We start from the raw sequence: 27569 nt of genomic DNA, 5'->3' as shown, positions 1-27569 counted from the left end.
TGGCTGTCAGTAAAGTAGTTGACACATAAGCATTAAGACCTGATTTATATCAGGAGAGCCCATGTAAAAAGATGGGTGTGGCAGCCCAGGTCTCTAATCTCAGCACTATAGAGGCAGAGAGAGAAGAATCCCCACAGCTTGTGGCCAGCTAGTGTAGCTGATTTTGGGAGCTCCAGGTTCAGTGACGACTCCAACTCAAAATACAAGGTAGAAAATGACTTAGGTGTCAACCTACAGCCTCCACAAACCCATATACAAGTACACGAATACAAACACCTAAGTGCACACACCTGAACATGGACACGCACACACATACACACACTCCAAAGCCACAGAAATCATGACACTTACTCTTGCCTCAAGTGTAAAACATACTAGTAACTCAAGGACAAACTGAATAGATGATCAATAGTGACTTAATTTTTTTTTTGGGGGGGGGGAGCGGTTTCAAGACAGTGTTTTGGTGCCTATCCTGGAACTCACTCTGTAGACCAGGTTGGCCTCGAACTCACAGAGATCCACCTGGCTCTGCCTCCCGAGTGCTGGGATTAAAGGCGTGCATCACTGCTGCCCAGGATGACTTAATTTTTTAAATTTCATTTATTCACATGTACACATGCCAGGGTGCACTTACAGAGGACGGAGGATTATTTCTGAGAGTTAGTTCTCACTTTTCACCATATGGTTTCTGGGAATCACACACAGGTCATCAGGTTTGGCAACAAGTACCTTTACCCTCTGAGCTAGTTCATCAGCCTTAGACTGACTTTTTTGATCAAGATCTAACAAAATCCACTCCAGTATCTCAATTACCTCAACTATAACAAGGAATAGCACTTCCTAGTGAAAGAGGATTGTTTCTAGTGAGTATGGAAGGGACTACTGAGTAAATCTGGATAGGAAAACAACCTGGATATTTACGAATATGAAAAAAAAAAAGAAGAAGCCTGTTGCCAGTTCTTAAAGCTAATCAAAGGCAGAACCAAGACTTAAAAGACTGGCTCCATCTACTGACTCCATTGTTCTCTGTTGTAACTGTACTAGACCACATGCAACCACATTATTTCAACAAATATTCACAAAATTACTTACTTTCAGATGTCATTTTCTCACTTCCTGTATGTTTTATTCGTTCCCAGGGATTCGGTTCTTTCCTTTCACAATCTTTAGCATCAAAAAGCTCTTTTTCTTCTTTTCTCTTTTGTCTCATCTTGTCATAAGTCGATTTTGCAATACAAACTTTAGTCTGCATGAAAAAGTTGAAATATCTGTGCTGTGGAATAATCCTTCTGTGCACTGTGAGAAGGTATTGCTTTCATTGTTAACAAAAAGCAGACTGGCTGACAACTAGGCAGGATTTTCAGGGCAGAGAGAATGCTGGGAAGAAGGGCGGAGTCTGGGGAGTCGAGAGATGCAGAAAGAAGCAAGATGAATATGCCTTGTTGAAAGAAGGTACCGCCACGTGGCAGAGGGTAGATAAGATATATGGATTAATTTAAAATGTAAGTGTTAGCTAGTAACAAGCCTGAACTATCAGCCAAGCTTTTATAATTAATATTAAGCCTCTGTGTAGTTATTTTGGGAGCAGTTGTTGAAATACAGAGAAACTCTGCCTACATATGGTGCTCCAACATGGAGCTAGAATTTCTATATAAGACCTAACAAAGCTTAAAATAAGATTCTAAGCACATAAAAACAGAGCCAAATATGGCTTCCTGATAACAGTCTTTTCTCAAGGAGTCTTGATACTAGTGACAAACAGAAGCACTGCACATTTAGGAGGTCGCTTCCTTAACTAGGTGCTAGTGGCTAACATGGGGTGCAGCTCTTTTAAGAGGCCCTGCTACCTAACACTTAAAAGGGGTTTATGAGCAGTGAGCAGCATGCTACTCAGTGACAGCATGAACCCAACAACCTTCCAGGTATAGGGCGGCAAACATGGATCCTGCTGTTTGCTCCACCATGAGGCTAAGCTCTCATGGAACCAAGTGGGGAGGAGCCAGCGCCAATGCCATGTGCCAACACATGCACTAAGCTGAGCCATGCCAGCAACTAACATAGCAGTTTAAGATTCGTCTCATGCGATCAAAAAAACAATATAGATGCTCAGCAAAGATAGATCCAGAGGGATAAAAAACCCTCTAGATGAGTTACAGTATGTTAAAAAATATACATAGGCTTGGATGAAAAAAGAAAAAGGGTAGAGACAGTCATAGATTAAAAAATAGTTTAAAAATAATAAAGTCCGTAAAAAGAAATAGAGTAATTAAAAAATACAACAAGCCACATAAAGATGGGAAATACACAGAAAGTCTGAATTCTGTATGTTATTGTGTTATCTTTAGATTCTGATTGCTAATGAAGAAACAACAGCTGCTAAGACACACTGGATTATGAAAACTGTTGGATTAAATCAACCTATATATTTTTAAAATGTCTCCACTTCAAAAAGGAAGTCAAAAGATACATTACTTTGGGGAAAAAGTTACGCTTTTATTTCCACAGGAGATGAGAGGCTGGGAATTTGTTCCAGGTTGATATGGATCAGGATTGATCAGGGAAGACCCCTGAAAATCCTGGCTACAAGCATAAAGAAATAAACCTCTAAGAACTACAAGACATGTGACGTATATTTTACCTGCTCAAACATAAAACAAAGAATCATCTTCGGTGACTTGTGTACAATGCACAGTCTATGCTTGTGTTAGTGCAGATATGTATGCTACCTTTAAAAGTTTATGTGTTTTCAGAGCAAGGGGACCAGACACCAATAAAAATGGATGGCCCAGGTGATCCAGCACCCAGAACATCTTCAAGGCTGCAGACTGAGATGATCCAGCGTCATTCTTTATTCAGAGAGCTGCCTCCTCACTTGATTAAAATTTTAGGTAATTGAAATTTCTGACTTTTACTCACTTAAATTGTTGATATACAATATAAATACATTTTATGCTCAACTTGTGATATATATATATATATATCTTCAGTGACAGACTGATAATCTTAAGCATGAATTTAATTGGATATTAGCATTATATAATTCTTTCAGATTTCAGGAGTTCTAAAATAAGAATTGAAAAGCATGTACTCGGATCAAATATGTAAAGAGTGTGCTGTCCAAGTTTGCTGTTCAAGTGGTGGTGGTGCATCTTTGTGAGTTCAAAGACAGCCTGGTCTACAAAGAGAGTTCCAGGACAGCCAGAGCTGTTATACAGAGAAACCCTGTCTCAAAAAACTAAAAAGAGTGTGCTGTTCAAGCTTCCTGAACTCAAAACCCTACAACACAGGTAAAGCCAGGTATTGTACTATACACCTATAACTCCAGTTCTCCTACAAGTTGGGAAGTAGAAATAGCAGATTCCCAGAAGCTTATGCAACAGCTAATCTGGCTTACACAGTTCAGTGATAGAGATGCTCCTTAAAATAAGGTGGAAGTTGTGGACTAATACACAAAGTTTATGTTCTGATTTCTGCGCATACACACACACACACACACACACACACACACACACACACACATTAAAACTTGTTAATCAAAAGATGTTTACTATCCCACATCTCATATAAAGAAAATAATGACATAGCTAAAGATTAGTAGAGAACCTTACATCTTTGTCATTTTCAACATCAAGATATGATGGCGTATTTTGCTGGACTGCTCTTCCATAAATCCCTGATGGTGGTTCAATACTTGGTTTCACTGAAAATGTATCCTCATGTTCAACAGAGGATACTACTGGTTGGTTGCAAGTTGCTGGTGCTGAATTTGGATTTCCAAATACCCCTGCAATCAACAAAACATCAAGCAGTTATTGTTTCTGTAATGGCACTCTAGATATAAAAATTTATGGTTTTTCATTTAAGAAGCAAACAATAATCTGTGAAACACATGTTAAATAATCATGAAATGTACAAATATCCTACCCATATAAGATAGCCATTCATGAAGATATAGGTCAACCTTGCATTTTTAAGTGAGGTTCAAGGGAAGACTCATAAGGCTGTTGTGACTAGGTATTTAAGTTGGTTATTAAGAGGACAACTTTGAACTGGGATTTGTTCAGATACACAAGGAAGAAATAGAAGTAGATAGAAATCCTGACGTACAGACATTTATATGCAATGCTGGACAAGTGAAAATATGTCCATGAATACAAGATGTGGTGGTCTAAATGAGAATGGCCCCCATTGGCTATAAATTTTAATGCTTGGTCACCAGGGAGTGTTGCTATTTGAAAGGATTAGGAGATGGGGACTAGTGGGAAGAAGTGTGTCACTGGGGGAATGATGTCAGATTTAAAAAGCCCATTGCCAAGCCCAGAGTCTCTCTCTTCCTCCTGCCTGAAGATCAGGATATAAAACTCTCAGCTCTTTCTCTAGCACCATGTATGCTTGCATACCGCCATGCTTGCCGCCATGATGATAATGGACTAACTGTAAGCCAGTCCCAGTGAAATGTTTTCCTTTGTAAGAGCTGCCTTGGGCATGGTATCTCTTCATAGCAATAGAACACTGACCAAGACATAATAGAAATTGAAATTATATATGGTAAATTTTCAAGGACTGTCTAGAGATAATTTGAAGAGGGTATTTAATGAGATTATCAAGCAAATTATTTTCAACAAAATCTATTTTCATAATACTGAACAAAAAGATGCATTCCTAACTTGATATGCCATGCTTGGCTGATATCCCTGGGAGGTCTGCCCATTTCTGAAGGGAAACAGAGGGGGAGTGGATCTGGGGGAGAAGAGGAGGTGGGAGGGGCCTGAGAAGAGAGGAAGGAGGGGAAGCTGTAATCAGCATGTAATGTATGAGAGAAGAGACGAAGTAAGTAAATAAATAAAGAGGTGTCTTCCTTGCTGTGGAGCGTTCCCTTCCCTCTGCTTCCTGACTGCACACCTATGACGGAAGTGTGAAACACTGCCTACACTCACCCAAACACTACAACCCAAGCTGGCACAGAACTTGGCAGCACAATCCACACGGGAATTTTGCATGCAGGCAAAAAGTAAGAGATCAAGGGCCATGAAAATCTGCGTCAAGATTCTAGAAAATTATGGTGTCCAGGCAATGTGTGACAGGAATACTAGGTTCCATGCAAGGGGTTCTTGAGAGGCTACTGAATAAAACTGTGTTCCCTATGGTCTCGGGCATTCGAACACTTGGTCCCTACTTGGTGAGGTTTTGGAGGTATGGCCTTGCTAGACAAGTATGCCACTAGGAGGAACAGACTGGAGGCTTCATATTTGCCTGCCCTACTTGCACTTTGCTCTCTCTGCTTCCTGCTCCTACCACCATGCCTGCCACTTGCTGGCAGGCCTTCCTACCATGATGGGATGCTATCTTCCATGGTCTCTGGTTCAGCTTCTGCCTCTAGTCTCCTCCTGGAGTTCCTGCCTTGGCTTCTCTTCATGATGGACTGTAAGCTGTAAGTCACATAAACCCTTTCTTCTCCCAAGTTAGTCTGATCACAGCAATAAATACTATGGGACAGGCTAGGAACATGAACACTAACTGGAAATGAAGACTCCAGAATGTCAGAGATCCCAGGACCATGGGATATTTTTTGAGGAAAGTTGTATGCAGAGAGCAGAGCTGGCCCAAGAAGAGGGCAATGTGCTGCAGGTGGTAGTTAGAAAGATATGGTCAGATACTGTTATCACAAGTCGCCGATGTCAGACACAGAGCTGTGTGGTTTGGACCCACCTTTCCTTGGCTTCATTCCTCCTTTTGAGATGGGAAAGTTTACTTTGTGCTATTGTATACTAAAGTATGCAACTGGTCTTTTATCTTACTTTTTTTTTTCCTGGGGTTTATGCTAACAGACTGCCTTCAGGCTCAGAAGAGATTCTGGACTTTTTAATGGTGGGACAACGGGACCTTTGGAAGCTGGAATAAATACATTTGTATTATGAGATGATCACGAACCTATCAGGCCAAAGGTGGAATGTTATGAATTAAAGTGATGTGTCTGAATGTCAAACTGACAAGGGGTGGACTTGTGATAGCAAATCTACTTGACTGAAACTGGAATCATCTTGGAAACACCACCTCTGGGCTTGTCAATGAAGGCATCTCCAGAGAAGTTTAACTGAGGGATGATACACCCTGAAGGAGAGTGGGCTCAGGTCCTACACTGGACGGGAAACACAAATGAGCTGGGCACGAGCATTTATCTTTCTGCTTTCCTTACTGCAGATGCCCTGTGAGCAGCGAGCTCACACTGTCACCATTATGACCTTCCCACCACGATGCACTAGATTCTCTCAGAGCAGGGGCCAAATTCAACTCTTCGTCACTTAGGTCACTTTTTGTGAGGCATCTTGTTACAGTCATGAGAAAAGTAACTAAGACAGCATTTATCTTAAGAAAAAGAAAATAATATTTAAAGATACTTAAATGAATTATGCTTCTTCAAGGTCCCCTTGCATCTCTGAAATATATAACAAGGGTTCACTCTGATTTTTCATTAGAAATAATAAATTCCACATTAAGTTCTATTACTTATGTTACACTGATAAAACCTGATATATGGCTTTAATACAATTATCATAATTATCCTTAAACTGTCTTATAAGTATCTAACTACTTTTTGAAAGTTACTAACATGAACATCCCATAGTTTCATTAAAAGGCAGAAGTATGAAATTAAGTATTCATTTTTAATTATTTCAATTTAATATTGACAAATGTTATGTATGTGCAATGAATGCATAAAGTTAAAAGCTAGACCACTTTGAAATACCTTTTCCAACAATTACTACTGAGTCTTCTGATAAGGTATTGGTAGATGTGAAGTCAAAACTGGCAATCTGCTGTAAATTTGATGACCTTGTAAATCCTAAAAGAAAGAAAAAGGATGAAAAAAAAAGAAACCAAGGCAAAAAGGCACATTTAAAAACACTCAATTGAAGTATAGTTTAGGATATTATGTAGCTTTTTGAAATTGAAAATTTATTTCATAACAAATACAAATCAATTACTTCAATGAACATTTAAAATCAGAATACCCACTATACACTAGCTACCACAGAAGTCAACAGCACAAACAAAATCCTTCCCCCTCTTCAGGAGCTTACACAGGCTTGGGTTGAAGATGAGAGAAACAGACACTCCTGTCATCCTAAAGTGATCAGCAGAGAGCTAGGCTGTCAAAGTGGAAGAGAAAACGTCATGCCCATAACAGATGAGGCCCGTCTCAGGCCAAGTGTACTTCTCTAGCTAACCTGGGTTACTCCCACACGCAAACAAGTACACAGCCTAACACTCGACTGCTCCCGCCCGTGACTGAAGATGACAGAAGGAATGAAGCACAGAGGTGGTCCTCCTTTATCCTTTTTGTCAGTTTTTTGAGGCAGGGTCTTGCTGTAGCCCAGAGTAGCCTCAAATGTCCACACGTTCTGCCTCTCCCTCCTGAGTGCTGAGTGTGCAGGTGTGCACCACCATGCCCAGCTGAAATATTGATCTTAGCAGGCTCACAGCTGTCACATTAAAAAACAAAAACAAAAGCGGCAGCTCTTCGCTTATTGGAACTCACAATGTACCCCAGGCTGGCCTTAAACTCAGGGTAATCCTCCAGCCACAAGCTCCCAAATGCTGAGACTAGAAGTAGGAGCTACTTTGCTGGCTGCAGAACTTGTTTTAAAGGCAGCTACCACAGAGGAACCTGGACAACGGACAAAGCACTCACCTGACGTCCTGTTCACTACTGCAGTCTTAAAATGTAACAGTTAACAACGGCTCGTGACAACCAGAAGGGCTAGCTAGCATAAGGAAGGTGCTTTCCTGTTGCCACGTCTTGGCTCCATAGTTAACACCTACACAGACAATTTCTTCACATGGCTGTTCTCACTATGTGAGTGATGAAATATCTTCTAGAAAATCTGTTTGTATGTATGTACCTGTGCATGTTCTTGGGGTAAAGCCCAAGGATTCCTAGTTTTAACTAATGTTTAGTCTTTTGCATTGGCTCCTTTAGACAAGAGCATAGACCTTAAACCCTAAAGTTATTTCAGAAATAACCTTTCAGTAGAATGGTAACTTAAAAACCTTAAAGTTAAGAATTCTCAGTTATATTTTTTCTTGATATGTTTAGAGAAGATTCTGACTTAGATACATTGAATATTAAAAAATTAACTTGTCATGAAATTTACAAACCTTTTGTATGCTTAAATCTTGGGTGTTCCTTATTTTGTATTTTTAAAGCACTAGGTGAAATGTCATGTGACCTATCATCTTCAAAATCACCACATCCAAACCCATAGTTCATACGTTGACCAATTATGCTTACACTGGATGTTGTAATCCCTATAAAATAAAATACATATTTATTTGAATAATTTAGGTAATATTTACAATAGGAGAATATCTCTCCTCTAAATCTATTTTGCTAGCTACCCTTTTGAAAAGATCAGTAACATAATATTAAAAATTATGTTAGTAATTTTAAAGTTTTAACATATTTTAAACTATGTAACTTTCAATGAAATAAAAAATGTAATGTTTGAAAGAATAACCAAATAATTACATGTTAAAGTTGATGAGGAGTCAGATATTTGTAATCCTAGCTTCCAAGAACTAGAGATGGGAGGATCACAAGGTTGAAGTCAGCCTAGCTACATACAAGTTCAAGGACAACCAGGGCTACAAAAAAACAAATCAAGATCTTAACTGATTAAATTAATGAATAACATCCTTTAAATTTCACAAAAAAGAAAAAAATTACCAATGTTAAACCAGTGGATCAAGGGGGCCTATGTTCTTCACACCTTTCTCTTCATGTCCCATGTGATGGGTGTATACTGGTTTGGCTAATTAGGCAGTACACGTCACATAAGAACTCTGTATCTGGAATCATGTTCAGCAGACTGTAGGTTTCTGCCCTGCTACTTAACTGCTGAGAGATCCTGGTAAGACATTTAATGTGTGTAAAATGGGAAGAAGAGCAGACACTTGACAGAACTGTCACATGAGTTCAATGCAGGAAATAGCGAGCTAGACACAGTGGTGTGTGCTTTAAAAGTACTAGTGCCTGGGAAGCTGAGGCAGGAGGAGCACCATGAGTTTGAGGTCAGCACAGGCTATATGATAAGTTCAAGGTCAGCCTGCTCTACACAGTGAGCCCTTGTTTTACATCCCTTACCCTTGCAAAAAGAAGGAAAAAGAAAAAAAAGAGCAAATACACATAAAGAACTCAGTACACTGCCTAACATATTGCAAATACTCAAATAGTATTTTATCTCTAATAAAAAATAAAATAAAATACTATTGTGTATGTCCTTTCAACAAGTAACAAAGAATAGAGTCCACATTTGAATGTTTAAATTGTACTTGTTATACTAATACTTTACCACTACTGGAGCTACAAAACGTTGACTAAATAAAAATCCCTATTCAGCATATTTGCATTGCTGCCCATTTTTATACATAGCTACATTATAAACCAGCAAGCAATAATAATATACTTCATTTTTAAATAATGCAATACTTGGGGCTGGAGAGATGGCTCAGAGGTTAAGAGCACCGGGTGCTCTTCCAAAGGACCCAGGTTCAAGTCTCTGCACCCACATGGCAGCTCACAACTGTTTATTAACTCCAGTTCCAGGGGATCCAACACCCTCACAGACATACATGCAAGCAAAACACGAATGCACAGAAAATAAAAATAAGTAAATCATTAATAGTGCAATACAAAATAGTTGGAAAAGTGCTAGCTGTTGGAAGCTGGGCTAGGAAAGCAGTAGACAAAAGCTTTCAGCTAAATCTACAGCGTTTAAAGAAGTATCTCTTGTAAGTGCTTACACATACATGGCTCTAGGTTAGCTCTCCAGTACCACATAAGATTGGCATGGTAGCACATGCCACTAATACTAACACTAGTGAGGTAGAGGCAGGAGGAACAGATGTTCAAGGCCATCCTCACTTACAGCAAGTCAAGACCACCTGGCTACATGAGACCTTCTTTCAAAAAAGTAAAACTAAAATCTCATTTGATTAGCCTTACAGGAGAAACTGATTCTTCTTTAAATTCTTAGTTTTAACAGTTATTCTAGATATTGGATATTCGTGGAAGATATTGGCTTTAGGTGGAAATATTTCTACTAATATTTGACACTAACAAGGTAAGAAAATCACTTAGGAAATTCAGCTATTTACAGTAATAGCTGTAAAAATATATGAGGAAACATTCATTGGAAACATCTGTGGTAAAGACATGCTGTCTTTATCATTTTTATACCATTTCTGCATTTAATTTTGTTCACGTGCACATAAACAAATAATAATCAATTAGTAACAGCTAGTAGTGACTAAACGAACTTTTTTTTTTTTTGGTTTTTCAAGACAGGGTTTCTTTGTGTAGCTCTGCGCCCTTCCTGGAACTCACTTTGGAGACCAGGCTGGCCTAGAACTCACAGAGATCCACCTGCCTCTGCCTCCCGAGTGCTGGGATTAAAGGCATGCGCCACCACCACCAGGCTAGAACGTATTTTTTTTTTTTTTACTTGTCTTCTGTGATATCCAGTGTTCTCAACTATGTTGTATACTAGAATTACTAAGTGAGCTCTCAAAATGGTGACAGTCAGGTTTCAATGCATTTCTATTAAATAAAAATATCTTTTCCCCCCTGGCTTTTTTGAGACAGGGTTTCTCTCTGTAGCTCTGGTGGTCCTGTAACTAACTTTGTAGACTAGGGTGGCCTTGAACTCACAGAGATCCTCCTGCTTCTGCATATGCCACCATCTCCTGGTTAAAAAAAAATATCTTGTGGAGGAACCTGGCATAAGGAAATCAATGACTTAGTCAAGCAAATATTATTTCTTTCAAAACTAGAGCCATATTTAATCTCATTAGAACGGCTGTCTAATGAGCTGTGGTTAGTTGTACATTAGTAAGTATAAAAACTAAATCTAAAATGCATTTTCTATATTACAGATCAAGCATATTCTTTATAAAGCATATTTAAAAACAAGATACCTGGACTGGGACTCTGTTCAGCAGCATGGGAGACTTTCTTTGCAGAAGACAGTCTTGTTGAGCACGATTTTGATCCAAATGTTGGAAATATATCTGACCTAACGAAACAAAGTAATTTCAATAAACATTTACAATTCGGAGCTGTGCAACACTTATATCACTCTTTGTATATTATTTTTATTAACACATTAGGATACTAGATAAGCACGAAAACAAGAATGAAAAATTATGGCTAAAAACTCCACAGGGGGTTGTTCTCCTTTGATTTTGATACTAAGTCTCACTATGTAGTCTTGTAGAATTTACTATAAAGACTCACAGAGATCTGTTTGCCCCTGCCTCCTAAGTGATGGAATTAAATTTGTATACCACCATGCTTGGCCTAGCTAAAAGTGATTTTTACTGTCTGAGCAGATCCAAATCATCTGCTAAAGTACTATATACATGTAATCTTTTGTTATACTATATGTATGTTCATGTATCACATGTAATACATGCATTACATGTAATACTACATACATGTAATCTATTGTTATACAGACAGAATGGAGACAAGACTGTATTAGGAACAGGAGCAACAACTGAGTTTGTAAATGCCACTTTCTAAAAACTATTCTTTGCTCTACCATTCATATATTATGAAGGCCCACAGGTCTTGCTTAACAAAGAAAGCAAACTTTCATCATTAAAGAATATTAAACCTTAATGCAAAGATATCCAGTAAATGTAATAATACAATGAATGACAGACATTTTACAAACCACCACAACTGACTAGTTACCATGTATATATTCCAATGTCCTTTATCAACTTTAAGTAATTAAACTTTTTAAAATTTATTTTGTATACACAAAAAAGTGTGTATATGTGTGCAGCAGTGTGTGTTTAAGTCCATGTGTGCAGCAGTGTGCATATGGAGGTCAAAAGTGGTTCTTCCCTTCTGCCATGTGGGTCCTGGAGCTCAAACTCAGGGCATCAGGCTTGATGGTAAGCACTTTTACCTAGAGAACCATCTTGACGGCTTACTTGGAAGCTTTTGAAAGAGCCATTTCTCTAGACTACTAGAAAAGTACAATCATCTTGAGTATACTTTAGCTGGAGGAAAGAAAACAAAATCTTCATTCTAAAAGGACAGTTTGCAACAGCTTCCCTTCCAACTAGACTACATAGCAACCTGGAAAACCTGGCAAAACCATTAAGAAAAAAACAAGCCAGGCGGTGGTGGCGCACGCCTTTAATCCCAGCACTCGGGAGGCAGAGCCAGGCGGATCTCTGTGAGTTCGAGGCCAGCCTGGGCTACAGAGTGAGGTGTTTTTTTCTTAATGGTTTTGCCAAGTTTTCCAGGCTGCTATATAGTCTAGGATGGCCTTACCTTCAGAATTCTCCTGGCTCAGCTTCCCAAGTATAGAGTAATTATTCTTAACCACCTTGTATCTTGCCTCAAGAGCCATTAACAGCACCACTGCCTCCTGAGACAAGTCATCTCTCAGCTCTCAAATTCTATGAGGTTACAGGAATGCCCAGAGTCCAGGGTGAGGTCACGTTTTCAGTGCAGAGGCTTTCTGGGAAAGCTGGTAAGATAGCCAGGACTTGAATCCTAGCACTATTCGGTAGGCAGACCGACTCCTCAACTGGGCCCCATGGGCTACAAGTATGGAGTCCCAAGCTTTAGAGGATTATAGAAATAAGATATAAGAAGTAGGGTGTAATACCTAGGAAGCACTTACTCATCAACTAGAACGCACTTGTGACGAGTCAAAACAAAAACAAACAAAAAGACCACAGTTGGCAAACAAAGCAAATGACCTAGAAAAGAGCTAAGGGACCAAGAGTATTAGAATAAATCTTAGGAAAATGACTGGGGCATTGATGCAAGGACCATAATAATCAGGAGCTCTAAGCTACAGCTAGAGTCAAACCCTCTTGCTATCCCTAATCCACTAAAGGTAAACAAGGTAGGTAGTGTGTGTAAACTTCCACACAGTAACTTAAAGGTATTTAGACTCTTCTTTTTTACTTTTATTTTTATTTTATTATTATTTATTATTTTTATTATTATTTATTTTTTGAGCTGAGGATCCAACCTAAGGCCTTGCGCTTACTAGGCAAGCAAGCGCTCTACCACTGAGCTAAACCCCCAACCTTTGTTTTATTTTTAAACAGGGTCTTATACAGCTCTAGCAAGCCTGCAGCTTGCTATATAGACCAGGTTATACTCAAACTCACACAGATCTGTCTGCCTCTGCCTTCCCAGTGCTAGGATTAAAGGTGTGTGCCACTGCACCTGGTGTATTTTTTTTTTTTTTTTTTTTTTTTTTTTTTTTTGTGGCCACTGCACCTGGTGTATTTTTTTTTTTTTTTTTTTTTTTTTGTGGAGCTGAGGATCGAACCCAGGGCCTTGGCTCTACCACTGAGCTAAATCCGCAACCCCGCACCTGGTGTATTTAAACACTTTTTTTTTTTTTGGTTTTTTGAGACAGGGTTTCTCTGTGTAGCTTTGTGCTTTTTCTGGAACTCACTTGGTAGCCCAGGCTGGCCTGGAACTCACAGAGATCCGCCTGCCTCTGCCTCCTGAGTGCTGGGATCAAAGGCCTGCGCCACCACCGCCCAGCCGTATTTAAACACTTAAAAAAGAACTAAAAATTAAATCACTTTAAGTCTTCTCCGGATATAGTGTTAAAGGTCTAGATCACAATTAAAGGTGAATATTAACACGTCAGAAAATCAAATACATTATTCTCTTCCCCTGGGGAGTTGTAGAAAGAGAAGAGGTCAATGATTCTTGGCTGTAAACTCCACTTTCACTGTAAGAGCTGACGTTTGGCGAGGAAGATCGGGATGGGGAGTCCATGGCCAGCTCAAGCTTCATTGCAGAGTCGGGACTGTCCATATCAGAGGTGCTGCCACTGCCGCCACTCAGCTTGGCTCTTTTCTTAGCTGCACTATTGCGAAGGGACCTAAGCGAGCTCTGCATCTATGAAGAGGAGAGAATAACCTGTGAGGTTAAATTTTTAGTATATAAAGAGGTAGCCTTAGAGTTTGAACTCCATTAACTTAGCCACGTTAGCCAACCCTCCATCTAGTACAGACAGCATGGATGCTGATATATGCACAGAATAAAAACTGGATTCCATTGTGCGGGATAATAAACAACCTACTAGGCTGTGAGTTGCTATGAAGACAACTCCCCCCATTACTAACCATGACATTTTTGGCAAATGGCAAAATGACTGACTATATTGTATGACTTCAATTAATACTGAATCAATGACTCTGAAAGTAAAAATCACAGATTACAATTGAGCGAAATTAATCAGCTCTATAGCTCCTTACCTTCTGGAGATGCAACAGGAGTAAGCCATTTTATAGATTATGAAATTTACATGAAGCCTGCATGGGCTACACTTCAAAGTAAGGGATCTCCAAAGAGTCATGGGACTTCTAAACTGGGCTACAGGTGAGCTACACTGCCAGCCCCCAAACTGAATTTTTTTTTTGAATTATTTTTATATGTAAGAAAAACTGTTGTGGTATAAAAAGTACCACTTTTTCCTTATGCAGCAATTACATAACAGAATATTAAAGGGGTTTTTAATGATTAAAAATGATCTGAGTTCTCACCTCCTCTTGATCCAAATCTTTATCCCTGAAATTCAATTCTGAAAGATCAATTGTAAGACTATCTTTTTCACTTCTCCAAATATCATCAGGTTGTTTCTTTTTGTGTCCTACTGTGCTTAAGTCAGTTTTATCAGGCAAAAGGCTTAGTCCCCTTGGTATGGGAGGAACAGGCTTTGTCCCATTTAGGCCTCTCCGGGAAGAAGGTGATCTCACCAAGGCAGGTGTAAGTTGAACTGGAGTAGTTTTTTCTTGAGAATTTTCTCCTGTATGAAAAATATGTATTTTATTTTCTCTTATTTTCAGAGGAAGTAAGTTTGACTCATAAGTATTTAGAATATAGTATCTTTAAATTAAATAGCACATTATCTGTTGTGAAATATTTGTATGCTGTGTGAAGATGTATTGCTATAATAATAAAAAACTGAATGGCTAATAGCTAGGAAGGAAGTATAGGTGGGACTTCTGGATAGAGATAGAACTCTGGGAAGAAGAAAGGTAGAGTCACCAGCTAGACACCAAGAAGAAATAGGGAAGTGCAAGATGGAAGAGAGGTAACACAATGTAGCAGAACATAGATTAATATAAATGAGTTAATTTAAGTTATAAGAGCTAGTTGAGACAAGCCTAAGCGAAAGGCTAAATAAGTCTCTGTGTCATTATATATGGGCTGGTGGTCCCGAAGAGAAATTATTTTATATTAGAAACAGACTTATGTAAAATAAGATGGAATAAAAGCATTAGTGTTCCCTAATAAATATAGCAAAAATAAGCATATGAATCCCTGCACATTACATAAAAGTACTATATACTAAGCTATATCTTCAGTCATCATGACTAATATTTGTTAATGATAAAAATCCAAAATAAGCCAGAAAGTCTATACTTCGTGTTTAATTTAACTATACTTGTACGTGTGAAGCAGCACTGGTCACTGGGGAGAACAAGCTGAACACACACACACACACACACACACACACACTTTTGAGATTCTGGGATCAAAATCAACACTTCACATATACTAAAAGCAAGAGCTCCACCACTGTGTTACACCTACAGACCAAAGTTTCAAATGACATTTGATCTTATAAGGAAAAACAAAGAAATTACTAAAAGGATATGAAGGATCAGTGTGAGGTGAATGTTGTGATGTAATAGGCTGAGTATAAAAGCATTGAGCTTATGTTTATAAGCTGAACTCTAGTTGTGTGGGTGTCTCAAAAGTGGAACATCTCATCTTAGAGGCTGAAGAAGAAAGCTTGTAGGATAAGGAATGTCTTTTAATAGACTTTAGTTAGAAACTGAATGAACTTACATGCTAATATCACAATTTTGGAGTACCATATTATTAAGAGATAATGTTTTAGTTAAAAACAAGAGAAAAATTTTTACAATAATTTTACACAAATATAAAAAACTCCTGAGTGTCAAATACATGACTATGTATTACAGTAAAATGTGAATGATACTTTACTTTGTAATGGTAAAAACTTGTCAGTAGGCCCTTTCGGCAACATGTACCTTTCTATTATAAAGCATTATTACTTTCCTAGTTCTGAAAAAAAAATCTTAAAGTGGCAATGTAAGTAAATGGCCATTTCAAATAAATTTTAATTATGTATTTTGTCTTTTAAATACACTGTTAAATACTTTCCTAAATATTTGTAGGTCAGAAGAAAATATAATTCTCAGGCTTTAAAACCTAACATTATATATTAACTTCAAAGCATGAATTCAGACATAAACTTAAATAAAGCACACTAATCTTTACCATCGTTCCTACCTGTAGGGTCAGATGATTTCTGGTTGACAAGTTTTTTCTGTGGATTTGGTTTTGACAGTCCTTCAAAGCTTTTAAGAGGCCAAGAATTTGAGAAACTCATGGAATTATCTTGAGATTTCTTTGGAGATACAGAAAGAGGAGATGTGTGCTTTGGACTAGTTCGAGGAGATGAGAGAGGATAGGACGGAAGGATAAAGGGTCCTGGGCTTGCATTTGAACCAGAGTATGAAGAAGTTCGTTCTGTTTGACTACCAAATGTTTGCTGTGTCTTATTGCCGAAATTTAGGCTAGCATATACTGTAACAAAACAAAGAGAATATGTTATTTACATTTACACATTGTCTCAGAGTTCAAAGGCTCTTCCCCTTTCACAGTCAGATTCCCCTGCATATAGCATTTATCCTTTTATATGGTGTCAGGCATAGAATTAATTTTGAGCACTAACACTTCATATCTTTGAATCCCAAGCTTTCTTATCCTACTAAAAATTTTGACCATATATGTAAAGTTATTTTCTCCATGTAATTTTATAAAATAGTATTATGCAAGCATAAATAGGCATTTATCTCAAGTACATGCATTAAAAGAATATGTTTAGTGAATCATTCTCATAATTTTGGTGGACATATTTCTGTATCAACATATTTATTCTTTGAGCCTGTCTTTTTTTTTCCATACTTTATCTTCTCCCAACTTACTTTTGATACTTTTTTTTGTTTTGTTTTTTTGTTTTTCGAGACAGGGTTTCCCTGTGTAGCTTTGCGCCTTTCCTGGAACTCACTTGGTAGCCCAGGCTGGCCTCGAACTCACAGAGATCCACCTGCCTCTGCCTCCGGAGTGCTGGGATTACAGGCATGCACCACCACCGCCCGGCATTAAATGACTTTTTAAAAGTGTGGCATTTAGTATTTACCACAGGGTCCTTCATATGTTAAGCAAATTCTCTACAACACAGCTGTATTCCCACCTGTAATCGCCCAGTTTGCGGGGGGGGGGGGGGGGCGCGCGCGCACGCGCACACACACACACACACACACACACATGAATTTCAGAGGAAAGGACTGTACTGACTGATTTATTTACTTAGTGCAGGCACATGTGTGTGGAGACCAGTTCTGGTCCTCAACTGCTCTTGTCTTACTTTTGGATTAGGCTAAAGTAGTCTGACAGCAACAGTCAGCAGTCAAACTCTGTTTTGCCAACACTGGCATTACAGGTGGACTGTCCTGGGTCTGGCATTTACATGGGTGCTAGAAATTGTGATCAAAGGTCCCCACATTTGCAAGGCGAGTACTTCACCAACCGGGCCATCTTTCTATCCCACCACTGTAATGTAAATGTAAGCTTGTCTTCTTTATGTTGTTAGCAATGATTGGTGAGTTTGACTTAATTCTACATCCTGTCTTTCACTTTTGCCCTTCAAACTCACTACCTAGCCTACGCTGGCCTTGAACTTCCTAATCCTCCCAACTCTACCTTCCTGGGGCTGGAATTAAAGGGATGCAAAAACAGGTACAGCTTCTGTTTTGTTTGTTTGTTCAAAATAATAGCTCTTGGGATGAAACCCAGAGTCTGTGTTCTGGGCAAGCAGTCTTCTAATAAGCTACCATCAGATCAATTTTCACAACTACTTGTGTATACAGTAATGTATACACTTATATCTATCCTCTTACAACTCTACAGTTTTCCCCTTTTTTGGAAACAGGTTCCCACTCTGTAGCCCAGGCTGGCCCAGACTGTATATCATGGCAACTCTGTAAGTTTCCTGCTTATGCTTGGATCACAAGCATAAGCCACCATGTCTACTTTATATCCTCTCTTACCTGAAACAACCTGTCAACAAGTTATAGTTCCTAAAAAGACACAATAAATTCTACATAGCTTTAAAATTTAAATAAGTGCATGCACATGGTACTTATTTAATGTTATTTGCAATTCATGTTAGCCTTCATCAGAAGTTTATAAACTTTAGTCATATTTAAATCAAAATTTAAAAGTCTAACGTTTTAGAATAATAATTATGAAAAATACGAGTATCATTAAATTGTAACAAGTTTTCATTATTATCATACACAGTAACACGTGAGCTAGTGTCAGAAATCTTACATATTTATAAATACCTTTATCTTGATGGCCATTGGCTGTTCCCAGGAACTGTAAGTCAGAACCCACACTGCCAGTTTTACCTATCTGTAACAGTCCAAGTTGCCCACATTTCCCAGGAAGATTTGTCTGATGAGTCGCAGTATTACCTTTGAAGGGAGGCACAGCAGGGAAACAAAGTAAAAATAAATGTTATTTGATAAATATATATTTCATAAATGTTGGTGTCATTATATTCTGGTCTATTTTTTTAAACTCTTATGACTAATCAGATTTTCCAATAACAAATGTTATCCTTTTCTTGCTTGCCTCACTTACAGGAGCCAAACACACACACACACACACACACACACACACACACACACACACACACACACAGGAAAATAAGAGGAATTCTGCCTTGACACAGCTCAAAGAGCATTCATGAGACAGAGGTAGAGGCAAGAAGATCTCTGTGAGTTCAAGGCCAGCCTGGTCTACAGAGTGAGTTCTTCTGCATCCCCAGTGTGGGGGCTGATGGCATACACCACCATGCCTGGATAAATACCTAGTTTCTATGACAATTACACAATTAAACATCTTTTCAATTTTTCTGGCAGAAGTTCTTAGATTTTTTTTAACTTCCCTTTTCTCAATCTTTGTAAGGAATCTACCAGCAAATCATGTCAATTTTACCTATGACATGTAATCAGAATCCAACCATTTCTCACTACATTCACTGCTATGCTGACTAAATCCTCTATAAACCTTAGCCAGGGTTCTGACAAGGAACTCAAATGGTTCTCCCTCTTCCTCCCTTTGTCTTCCCTTCACCTGTCTTAAATATAATATCTAGAATGAGCTTGCAAGACATAAGGCAAGTACAGCACTTCTTTAAAGTTCTCAGAGTAAAAGCTAGCTCATCCAGTTGTCTAGGAGGTCTCCCCACTGAGGACCTCCATGAGTTCGGCCATTTTCAGCTCTGCACTCCTTTTTTCTCATTCCTATCACACTGGTCTCTGCCACCTTTGTGAAACAAGTCCTCCACTCAGCTTCTTACTCACTCTGCCCTGAAACCACTTGCTCTTCTCTCCTCACATCTACTGGTTTGCTTCAAATACCTCCTCCTGAATATGGCAGCCTTTAATCACATAGTTTAAAATATTCCTATTCCTCTTCCACATCACCATCTAATCTTCCAAGCCTTGCATGGGTTTAATATTTGCTCCCCTGCTCAACTAAAATTGAAGCTTTTCTGTTTGCTTTGTTTTTGAGACAGGCCTCACTATGTAGTCCTGGCTGGCTCGAAAGTCTGTAGACAAGGCCTGGAACTCACAGAGATCTGTGGGTCTCTTCTTCCCTAGGTCTAACATTAAAGGTATGATGTATAAAACCACATCCAACATAGAATACAATCTGTTTTGGCTTTGTTATGCCTTTTTTGAAAGCTACATCTCCAACACTAAGAAAAGTATCTGACATGTAGAGATGCTCAAGAAACATTAGAGGCTTATTAAAGGACTATGGCCCTACATTACTAATAGACTGCAATGAGAAGACCTATGATCTCATGACACAATCATGTCAAAGTGCCAGCTTTTTATCCAATCTTCAATAAGCATTTATTAAACAAGACTTGCCTGTTGGATTATGTAGATTTTTTATAAGCCCTCAAATGAGTAATGAAGTTTAGAGAATCTTTAACTTAGCTCAACACACCTATTATCCCAAACAATTTACTTACCAGCACCACATGTAGGAATTGAGTCTGAGTTAAAATCCCGACTACTCTGAAATAAGTTTCTTGAGGACCTTTTTTTGCTAAAACATAAATCATCATCGACCGGCAGTCCTTGAGAGGACTTTAATGTTGGAGATGAGATGAGGTCACGAGCTGAAAACTGAGAAGAGAGTAAGTCAGCAAATTTTTGCTGAGCCTCATATTTTTATTAATATGAAAAAATAATTTAGATCCAAATGCAAAACTCAGATAAAAGAAAAATATTTTTGAGTATGCAATACACTCATTCATCATGACACACTAACAATGTTTTTCCTTCCAAGACAGAAATGCCACTTTTCCTTTATTATATCTCAATTCTTTTCTTTACCTTTCTGCAATATATATCTGACAATTAGTGAGGAGACAAAATAATGATGATAAAGGATGAAAAAAAAAAAACACAAAGAAAAAAAAGTCTGCTCAGTAGCATAGGCTCTGCTCTATTCCATCTTTCAGGGTTGGTCAATAATCGACTGATGATCACTGAATAAATAAACAGCCTACTTCTCTCACCACGGTAAAATTATTACTAATATTCTGCAGCCCAAATAGAACTATTACAAATGAATAGGTAAAGTATGTAAGCACCAGGCTCCAGTTACAGCCACTTAAGTAGGGGCTAGAGGTGCATTCAGTGATAAAGCATGTGCTTACAAACATGTGAGATGCCTGACTAGCAACAAACAAACAAAAAAGCCCAAGTGTATCACACACACACACACACACACACACACACACACACACACACACACACACACGCCACACACAGAGTAGTTAATGGTTTTCCAGGTACTTTCTTATCACATGGTCTATAAGTGATAAAAGTTGTCCAAAATTCAGTACTACAATTTCTACAACTGATCATATGATAGGATCAAACAGAATTAAACAAGCCATTTACAGTGAACTTCTAACTGAATACTTTTAAAAAAGATGCATTAACAGATAAAACAGTAGGTAATCCAGTAAAGATTCCTTTACATTATATTTGCTTTGCAATTAATTTCAGCTTTTTTATCCATCCTCCCCTATTACCTTTCCAAACTCTAATAACTCCACTACATTCAGGTTTTTTTTTTTTAAGCTTCCACATTGGCGAGAACGTGCAGTTCTATTTCCATTAACATAATTTTCATGGTTTTTACAAGCATTAAAAATAAAATTTTCATATTCAGAGACTTCTAGAATTTTAAAAAGAAAACTACTTATCGGTGATAATCTAATATTTACACTAATACTTTTCAGACTGTTAATGATTTTGACAAGCTCTAATATCAAATTTGCTTGTTTTAGAGGGTCTGAGATAGGATCTCATAGCCCAGGCTGGATTCAAATTCACTATGTAGTCATGAATGACATAAATTCCTGATTTTTCTGCCTCTAACTCCCAAATGCTGACATTACAGGTAGGAGCCATCAGACCCACTTTTTGAAGCACTGGAGACTGAACTCAGAGTCTTGTCATTCTGGGCAGGCACTCTACCAGCTTAGCTATAAATACATTACGAAGCCTGTTGTTTATTGATTGACTGATTGGTTTATAGAGGCTGACCTCAAATTTGCCATTTAGCCCATGCTAGCTTGTAATTCACACATCTGCTTGAACATGCCAAATGCAGTAATGATAGGCATGTGCCACCACACATGACAAAGACAGCTTTTCCTATTCACACAAGAATACAGTCAATACCCACTCCCCTTGACTCATATGGGTCGCGGATATCAAACTCAGATCATTAGGGTTGGTGGCAAGTTCCTCTATCCACAGAGTCATTTCACTGGCTCCAGAATCTATATTTTGAACAAGATCCTGAGGCAATTCATACACACGTTAAAATTTGCTAACAGTAAACTAAAACTCATCTTTTCCTTTCGACTTTAAAACACACACATACATACACACACATTTTGCTATAGAGAAGCAATAATAACAGTAGTAGATACAACCAATGAGACATAACAAACATATACATCACATGAATGCAGGGACTGAATTGTCTGCATCTCTCATGCTTACTATCTACAGTCCTAACCACAGAGAATATCTGCTGAATTTAGAGCTGACTCTCCACACTGTCTCTTGTATCAGGGCTTCCTATTCAAAGGCAAGCAGTAATAAACCCATCCTGCTAGTCATTGAACTGTGTTGCCTAGTGCTTTCCTTCACTGTCATCAACAATGGGAAGAGCACTGTGGTTAGTACTGTTATAAAACCAACACCATGGGTGGGAGAAACGGCTCAGTGGGCAGAGAGTCTGGCTACCAAGCCCGATGACCTGAGTTTAACCCTCATGTGGAGGAAGAAAGCCAACTCCTACAAGTTGTCCTCTGACCACCACATGCTCCCTGTGACATGCTGTCACACATACATAAACTAATAAATGTAGTATTTTTAAAAGAAACAAGATTAAAATGAAATAGTATTTAAAAATCAAAACAAAAACAGTTCCTACCATCATATTGTCCTGCCATTACCAAGGAGAAAGACATCATGACTCATTTATGTTAACATCAGAAAGAATAGCAATGCTATTAAAAGGTAGTGCTTTAAAGAGTAGTCTATAAACTACCACTTGTCTTGGAAGATGATCAAAAAGACAGATGCTTACTCAAGGCTAACAGCTTTTAACTTTAAATACTCTCCTTCCTATGCTATACGAAAAGGCTCTTTTCCATGTCAAAATGACCTTTAAATATCTAAATTTTCTATTTTGATAAAAATCACTGGTAACTACAAAATTATGATGTCAAGACAGACTATAACAAGAAAGATATTATAAGTCTATATATCAAGGCACAAATGTAATTCACTAAAAAACTAAGAACGAAAAAAGTAATTCACTGAATTCTTGAAATAAAAATAAAAATTTAAAGTCTGACTTCTGGAAAAAAGAGCAATTAAACAGACTATGACATTATATGTACTAAGTCACTAAACTCCTACTACATATTATTTGATGTTAAAAAATGTTCATAATAAAGTACATGAAAGGTGGCACACTTTAGGCTGGAGGTGTCTTCATGGTTAACACACTTGCTGCTGTACCAGAGGATCTGGATTTGGTTCCCAGCACACATGTGGCAGCTCATAACTATCAGTCCAGTTCCAGCACCCTCTGTTTACCTCTGCTGAGGAACCACACATGCACATACATAGGTACAGGCAAAACACTCATAAATATTTTTTAAAGGTGAACACTTTCATTTATGGAAATAAGGCCTGAACCTTTATACATAAATTAAAATGATAACAAAATATTGCAGGGCACTGGTGGCACATGTCTTTAATCCCAGCACTTGCGAGGCAGAAGCAGGTGGATTTCCGTGAGCTTGAGGCCAGCCAGGCCCACAAAGCAAGTTCCATGAAAATCAGAATTGTTTCACTGAGAAACCCGGTCCAGAAAAACAAACAATAACAAAAAAACCCAAAATATTGACTACATGTAAATCTCTTTCAATAGTGGGATTGTGAGCCACCATGTGGGTGCTGGGAATTGAACTCTGGACCTTTGGAAGAGCAGTCGGTGCTCTTAATCACTGAGCCATCTCTCTAGCCCATAGTGGGATTGTGAAAACTTTTTTATATAAGAATAAGAGATGGGCAATGGTGGTGCACATCTTTAATCCCAGCACTCAGGTTGCAGAGGCAGGCAGATCTCTTGGTCTACAAAGCAATTTCTAGGACAACCAGGGCTATTACAGAAAGAAACCCTATCTCAAACAACAAAGGAATAAGAGATATTAAAGAAAGATTAAAAGTACTTCTGGAATACAAGGAGTAGGGTGCAATATGTAAAAACAAACCCTGCTCTTCCATTTTCATGTGCTTCTGACTGTGGTTCACCTAACAGTATGGCTCATTCCTTAAGACAGTCTTGCCACTTTGCTCCAGAACTGTGTTGTTTCAGCTTTGAGGTATATGTTTGATTGTCTTATTGGTTTTATCTATCACTATTCCTTAAACGAGGCTCTATAGCAAGATTTTATCTTTGCAGGGGTTTGAATGAGGCCCAGTTGGTGTGGGTGTTTGGGGGGGCTTAGGAGGTATGGCCTTGCTGGAAGATGTGGTCTTTCAGCTTTCTGCTCTCGCAGCCTTCCGTAACTCCTCCCGCACCACTGTGGACTCTCCTTCTGTAACTGTGAGCCTAAACACTGTTGTCTTGGGCCCTGGTGTCTTACCACAGCAACAACAGAGAAGTGCCTGACACAGTCAGTCTTAAGCACTATGTGTTACTCTGGATGCCTCTCATAGAGAACCATCAGCTCTGTTTCAGTGAAAGTCTCACCACATGACCTCCAGAGCCACAGTCATAGCTCTTTTCCTGATTCCTAGTAGTTTGGAACAGGCGAGTCTCTGTGAGTTCGAGGCCAGCCTGGTCTATAGAGCCAGATGCAGGACAGGCACCAGAACTACACAGAGAAACCCTGTCTGGGGGTGGGGGTGGGGGACCAAAAAAGAAATATAATAGGAACTAAGTTACTAAAGAAATGAAGTAATAGTGGTTGATTTTAAACTTTGTAAGTACATCATTAAAAGCAAAAATTGATACAGTGTCAAGGAGGGCTGAGGGTACAGAGTAGAATATTTGCCTACCATGTATGTGAGAGGCTATATACAATCACCAGTGTAGCTGGAGTTTTTCTCTCCAGCTCCTGCCAAGCCCCTGCAGTCCCATAGTACACTTACAAAATAATCACTCAGACGTCTATATTACTTATAAACTGTATGGCCATGGCAGCCTTCTTGTTATCTTCTTTTTTTTAATCTTAAATTAACCCATTTCTATTAATCCATAAGTTGCCATGTGGCTCATGGCTTACCAGTACCTTACATCTCACTTGTCATGGCAGCGGCTGGCAGTGTCCCTCTGCCTCAGCCTTCCACTTCCCCGAATTCTCTTCTCTGTTTGTCCCTCCTATACTTCCTGCCTGGCTACTGGCCAATCAGTGTTTTATTTACTAATCAATCAGAGCAACACATTTGACATACAGACTATCTTACAGCACACCAGTACTACAAACAGACACCCAAAAAAAGCATGTACACACACACACACACACACACACACACACACACACACAGAGAGAGAGAGAGAGAGAGAGAGAGAGAGAGAGAGAGAGAAGTCTGATTTATATTCCAGTGTGTAAGGAAATGAGAAATTCTAAAATCATTCAAAACATGTAAGTTTAAGCAAACTTTTTTTTAGATCCACCAGAGATGTTCATTATAAGTCAAATTGCAACATATAGATACAAACTCAGAATTACAAGTGACAGGCAGAACTTCTAAGCCGAAAGCTCTGAGTCGGAAAGGGTAGGACAGGGAAAGGAACTGTTAATGAATGACTTGGTAGAGACTCAGTGCTAACAACCGGGAAGCTAAAGCTCTAGGGCGGAGCGAGTCACAGGGGAGCCCCTCTCTTCTCCCAGTTTACCTCCAGGAACTATCATGACTTCACATTGAATAGTGAAGAGAAAAGTTTAATGTTTCTGGCAAGGAAAGAGAAAATGTTACCAATTATTTTGAAATACACAGAGCTTTTCTATGCTTGACAAGGCCTGCCCTAAGGAGATGCTTTTCCTTTCAAGCAAAGCCTGATCTGCTGAAGTTCCACCAGAACCTAAGGGTACAATTAAAGGGAAATGGTCAGTTACAGGTCCCTCTAGTCACCTTGTGCTGGGCCAGAAGGCTGAAGTGAATCAGAGTCCAGAGCACAGGTATCTGGGGTCCGAATTAGAGGACTACAGAACTCTTCCCCCACATTTTAACACCAATTTACCAATTACTTTTTCTCCCATACACCACAATCAACTCTCAACCAAAACTTACAAGGCAATACTAAAAAACAAAAACTAAAATAAAAACTAACCTAAGCCATACCAAACCTAGTTACAACAACCACAGTTAGAAGAAAATGAACAAGCATTAGAACCAGCATCAAATATGGCAACAAGACTGGAATAATTAGGCCATGATTAAAAGAACTATAATTAATATGTAAGAGGCTATACAGGAAAAAGCAGACAAAAGTGCAAGAACATGCTAATGTAAACTGAAATTTGGTGAAGAAAGTAAGATAAAAAGCACTGGAAGAGTAAGTGGGATGCCCTCAGTATATGCTTTAGTTTATACATGGTCTGTACAATAGGAACTTTTTTTTTTTTTTTTTGAGCTGAGGATTGAACCCAGGGCCTTGCGATTGCTAGGCAAGTGCTCTACCACTGAGCTAAATCCCCAACCCCACAATAGGAACTTCTAAATGAAAAAACACTAAAAGGGGAAAAAAGAAGTCTGAAAAAAAGAATATACAGAACATGCAAAACTGTGGGAAACTATAAAAGGAGAAACATATGTTAAAAAAAAAAAAAAAAGCAAAGTGGGAAAATATTGGAGGCAATAATGGCCAACAAATTCCCTAAATTATAGTCAGAAACCAAACCACAAGTCCAGAAAGCTCAAGGAGCACCAATGCAAATAAATGTCACAGAAACTATGTGTAAGCACACTATTTTCCAGGTACCGAAAATCAACGACAAAGCACAACACAGGAGGCAAAGAAGACAAGAAACACTTGATTTACATAGACCAAAGGTAACAATCACACCTGACTCCTCAGAGAGTGAGGAAGTGAGAAGAACAGGAGTGATATAAACTGCCAAGAAAAAGAAAGGAAAACCAAACACTACCAAGCTAGAACTCTGAATCTTGGGAAGTTACCCACAAAAATGAAGGACAAAAAGACATCCACAGACAAACAGAAATTGAAGCAAATTTCCAGTAAGACCTTGCCTTACAACAAATTAATAGTTCTTAATATAAAAAGAAAATTAAATAGGTCAAAGTACTTCACACACACACACACACACACACACACACACACACGAGATGGAGAGATGGAGAGAGAGAAGCAGACAGACACACATACACACACAAAGTGCACTAGAGAAACATTAAAGAGGTATAATAAATTTCTCTTATTCTTTTTTAAAATGTTTATTTTACGTGTGTGGCTGTTTTGCCTGCATGTGTGTCTATTCACCATGTACGTGTCTGGTGTCCAGACAGGCCAAAAGAGGGTTTTACAGATGGTTGTGAGCCATTATGTGGGTGTTGGGAATTGAACCCAGGTCTTCTGAAAGAGTGGCAAATGCTTTTAAGCATTGACCCATATCTTCAGCTCCTATTTTTCTTGTTCTTGATTGCTCTAAGAACAACTCAAAACAATAGTATTAATGTTTCTATTTACCATGTCTGTATATATGTAAATGCAAACTGCAAACTCTAAGACAACTACAACATAGAAAAATAGAGGTACACTTGATATA

At 38.6% G+C, this 27569-nt stretch overlaps 1 protein-coding gene across 2 annotated transcripts in view; it reads right to left on the bottom strand.

Moving 5' to 3' along the window:
* The window catches only part of Togaram1 (TOG array regulator of axonemal microtubules 1), a 62419-nt gene that overhangs the window by 23941 nt on the left and 10909 nt on the right, over positions 1–27569 (bottom strand). Inside the window, exons 2-11 of one of the 2 annotated variants that reach the window (XM_036205747.1) lie at positions 20205–20361; positions 18499–18630; positions 16379–16675; positions 14599–14861; positions 13710–13951; positions 10978–11075; positions 8161–8310; positions 6749–6844; positions 3609–3784; positions 1093–1246 (exon numbers count right to left, since the gene is read on the bottom strand). In XM_036205747.1, coding sequence (XP_036061640.1) covers positions 1093–1246; positions 3609–3784; positions 6749–6844; positions 8161–8310; positions 10978–11075; positions 13710–13951; positions 14599–14861; positions 16379–16675; positions 18499–18630; positions 20205–20361 — 1765 coding nt within the window. The remainder of the gene's footprint in view (positions 1–1092; positions 1247–3608; positions 3785–6748; positions 6845–8160; positions 8311–10977; positions 11076–13709; positions 13952–14598; positions 14862–16378; positions 16676–18498; positions 18631–20204; positions 20362–27569) is intronic. The other variant, XM_036205749.1, reaches the window with a different exon arrangement.

The sequence above is a fragment of the Onychomys torridus genome, chromosome 14 (genome assembly GCF_903995425.1).
Source record: "Onychomys torridus chromosome 14, mOncTor1.1, whole genome shotgun sequence".
Taxonomy (NCBI): domain Eukaryota; kingdom Metazoa; phylum Chordata; class Mammalia; order Rodentia; family Cricetidae; genus Onychomys; species Onychomys torridus.
This window is presented reverse-complemented; position numbering and strand designations above follow the sequence as displayed.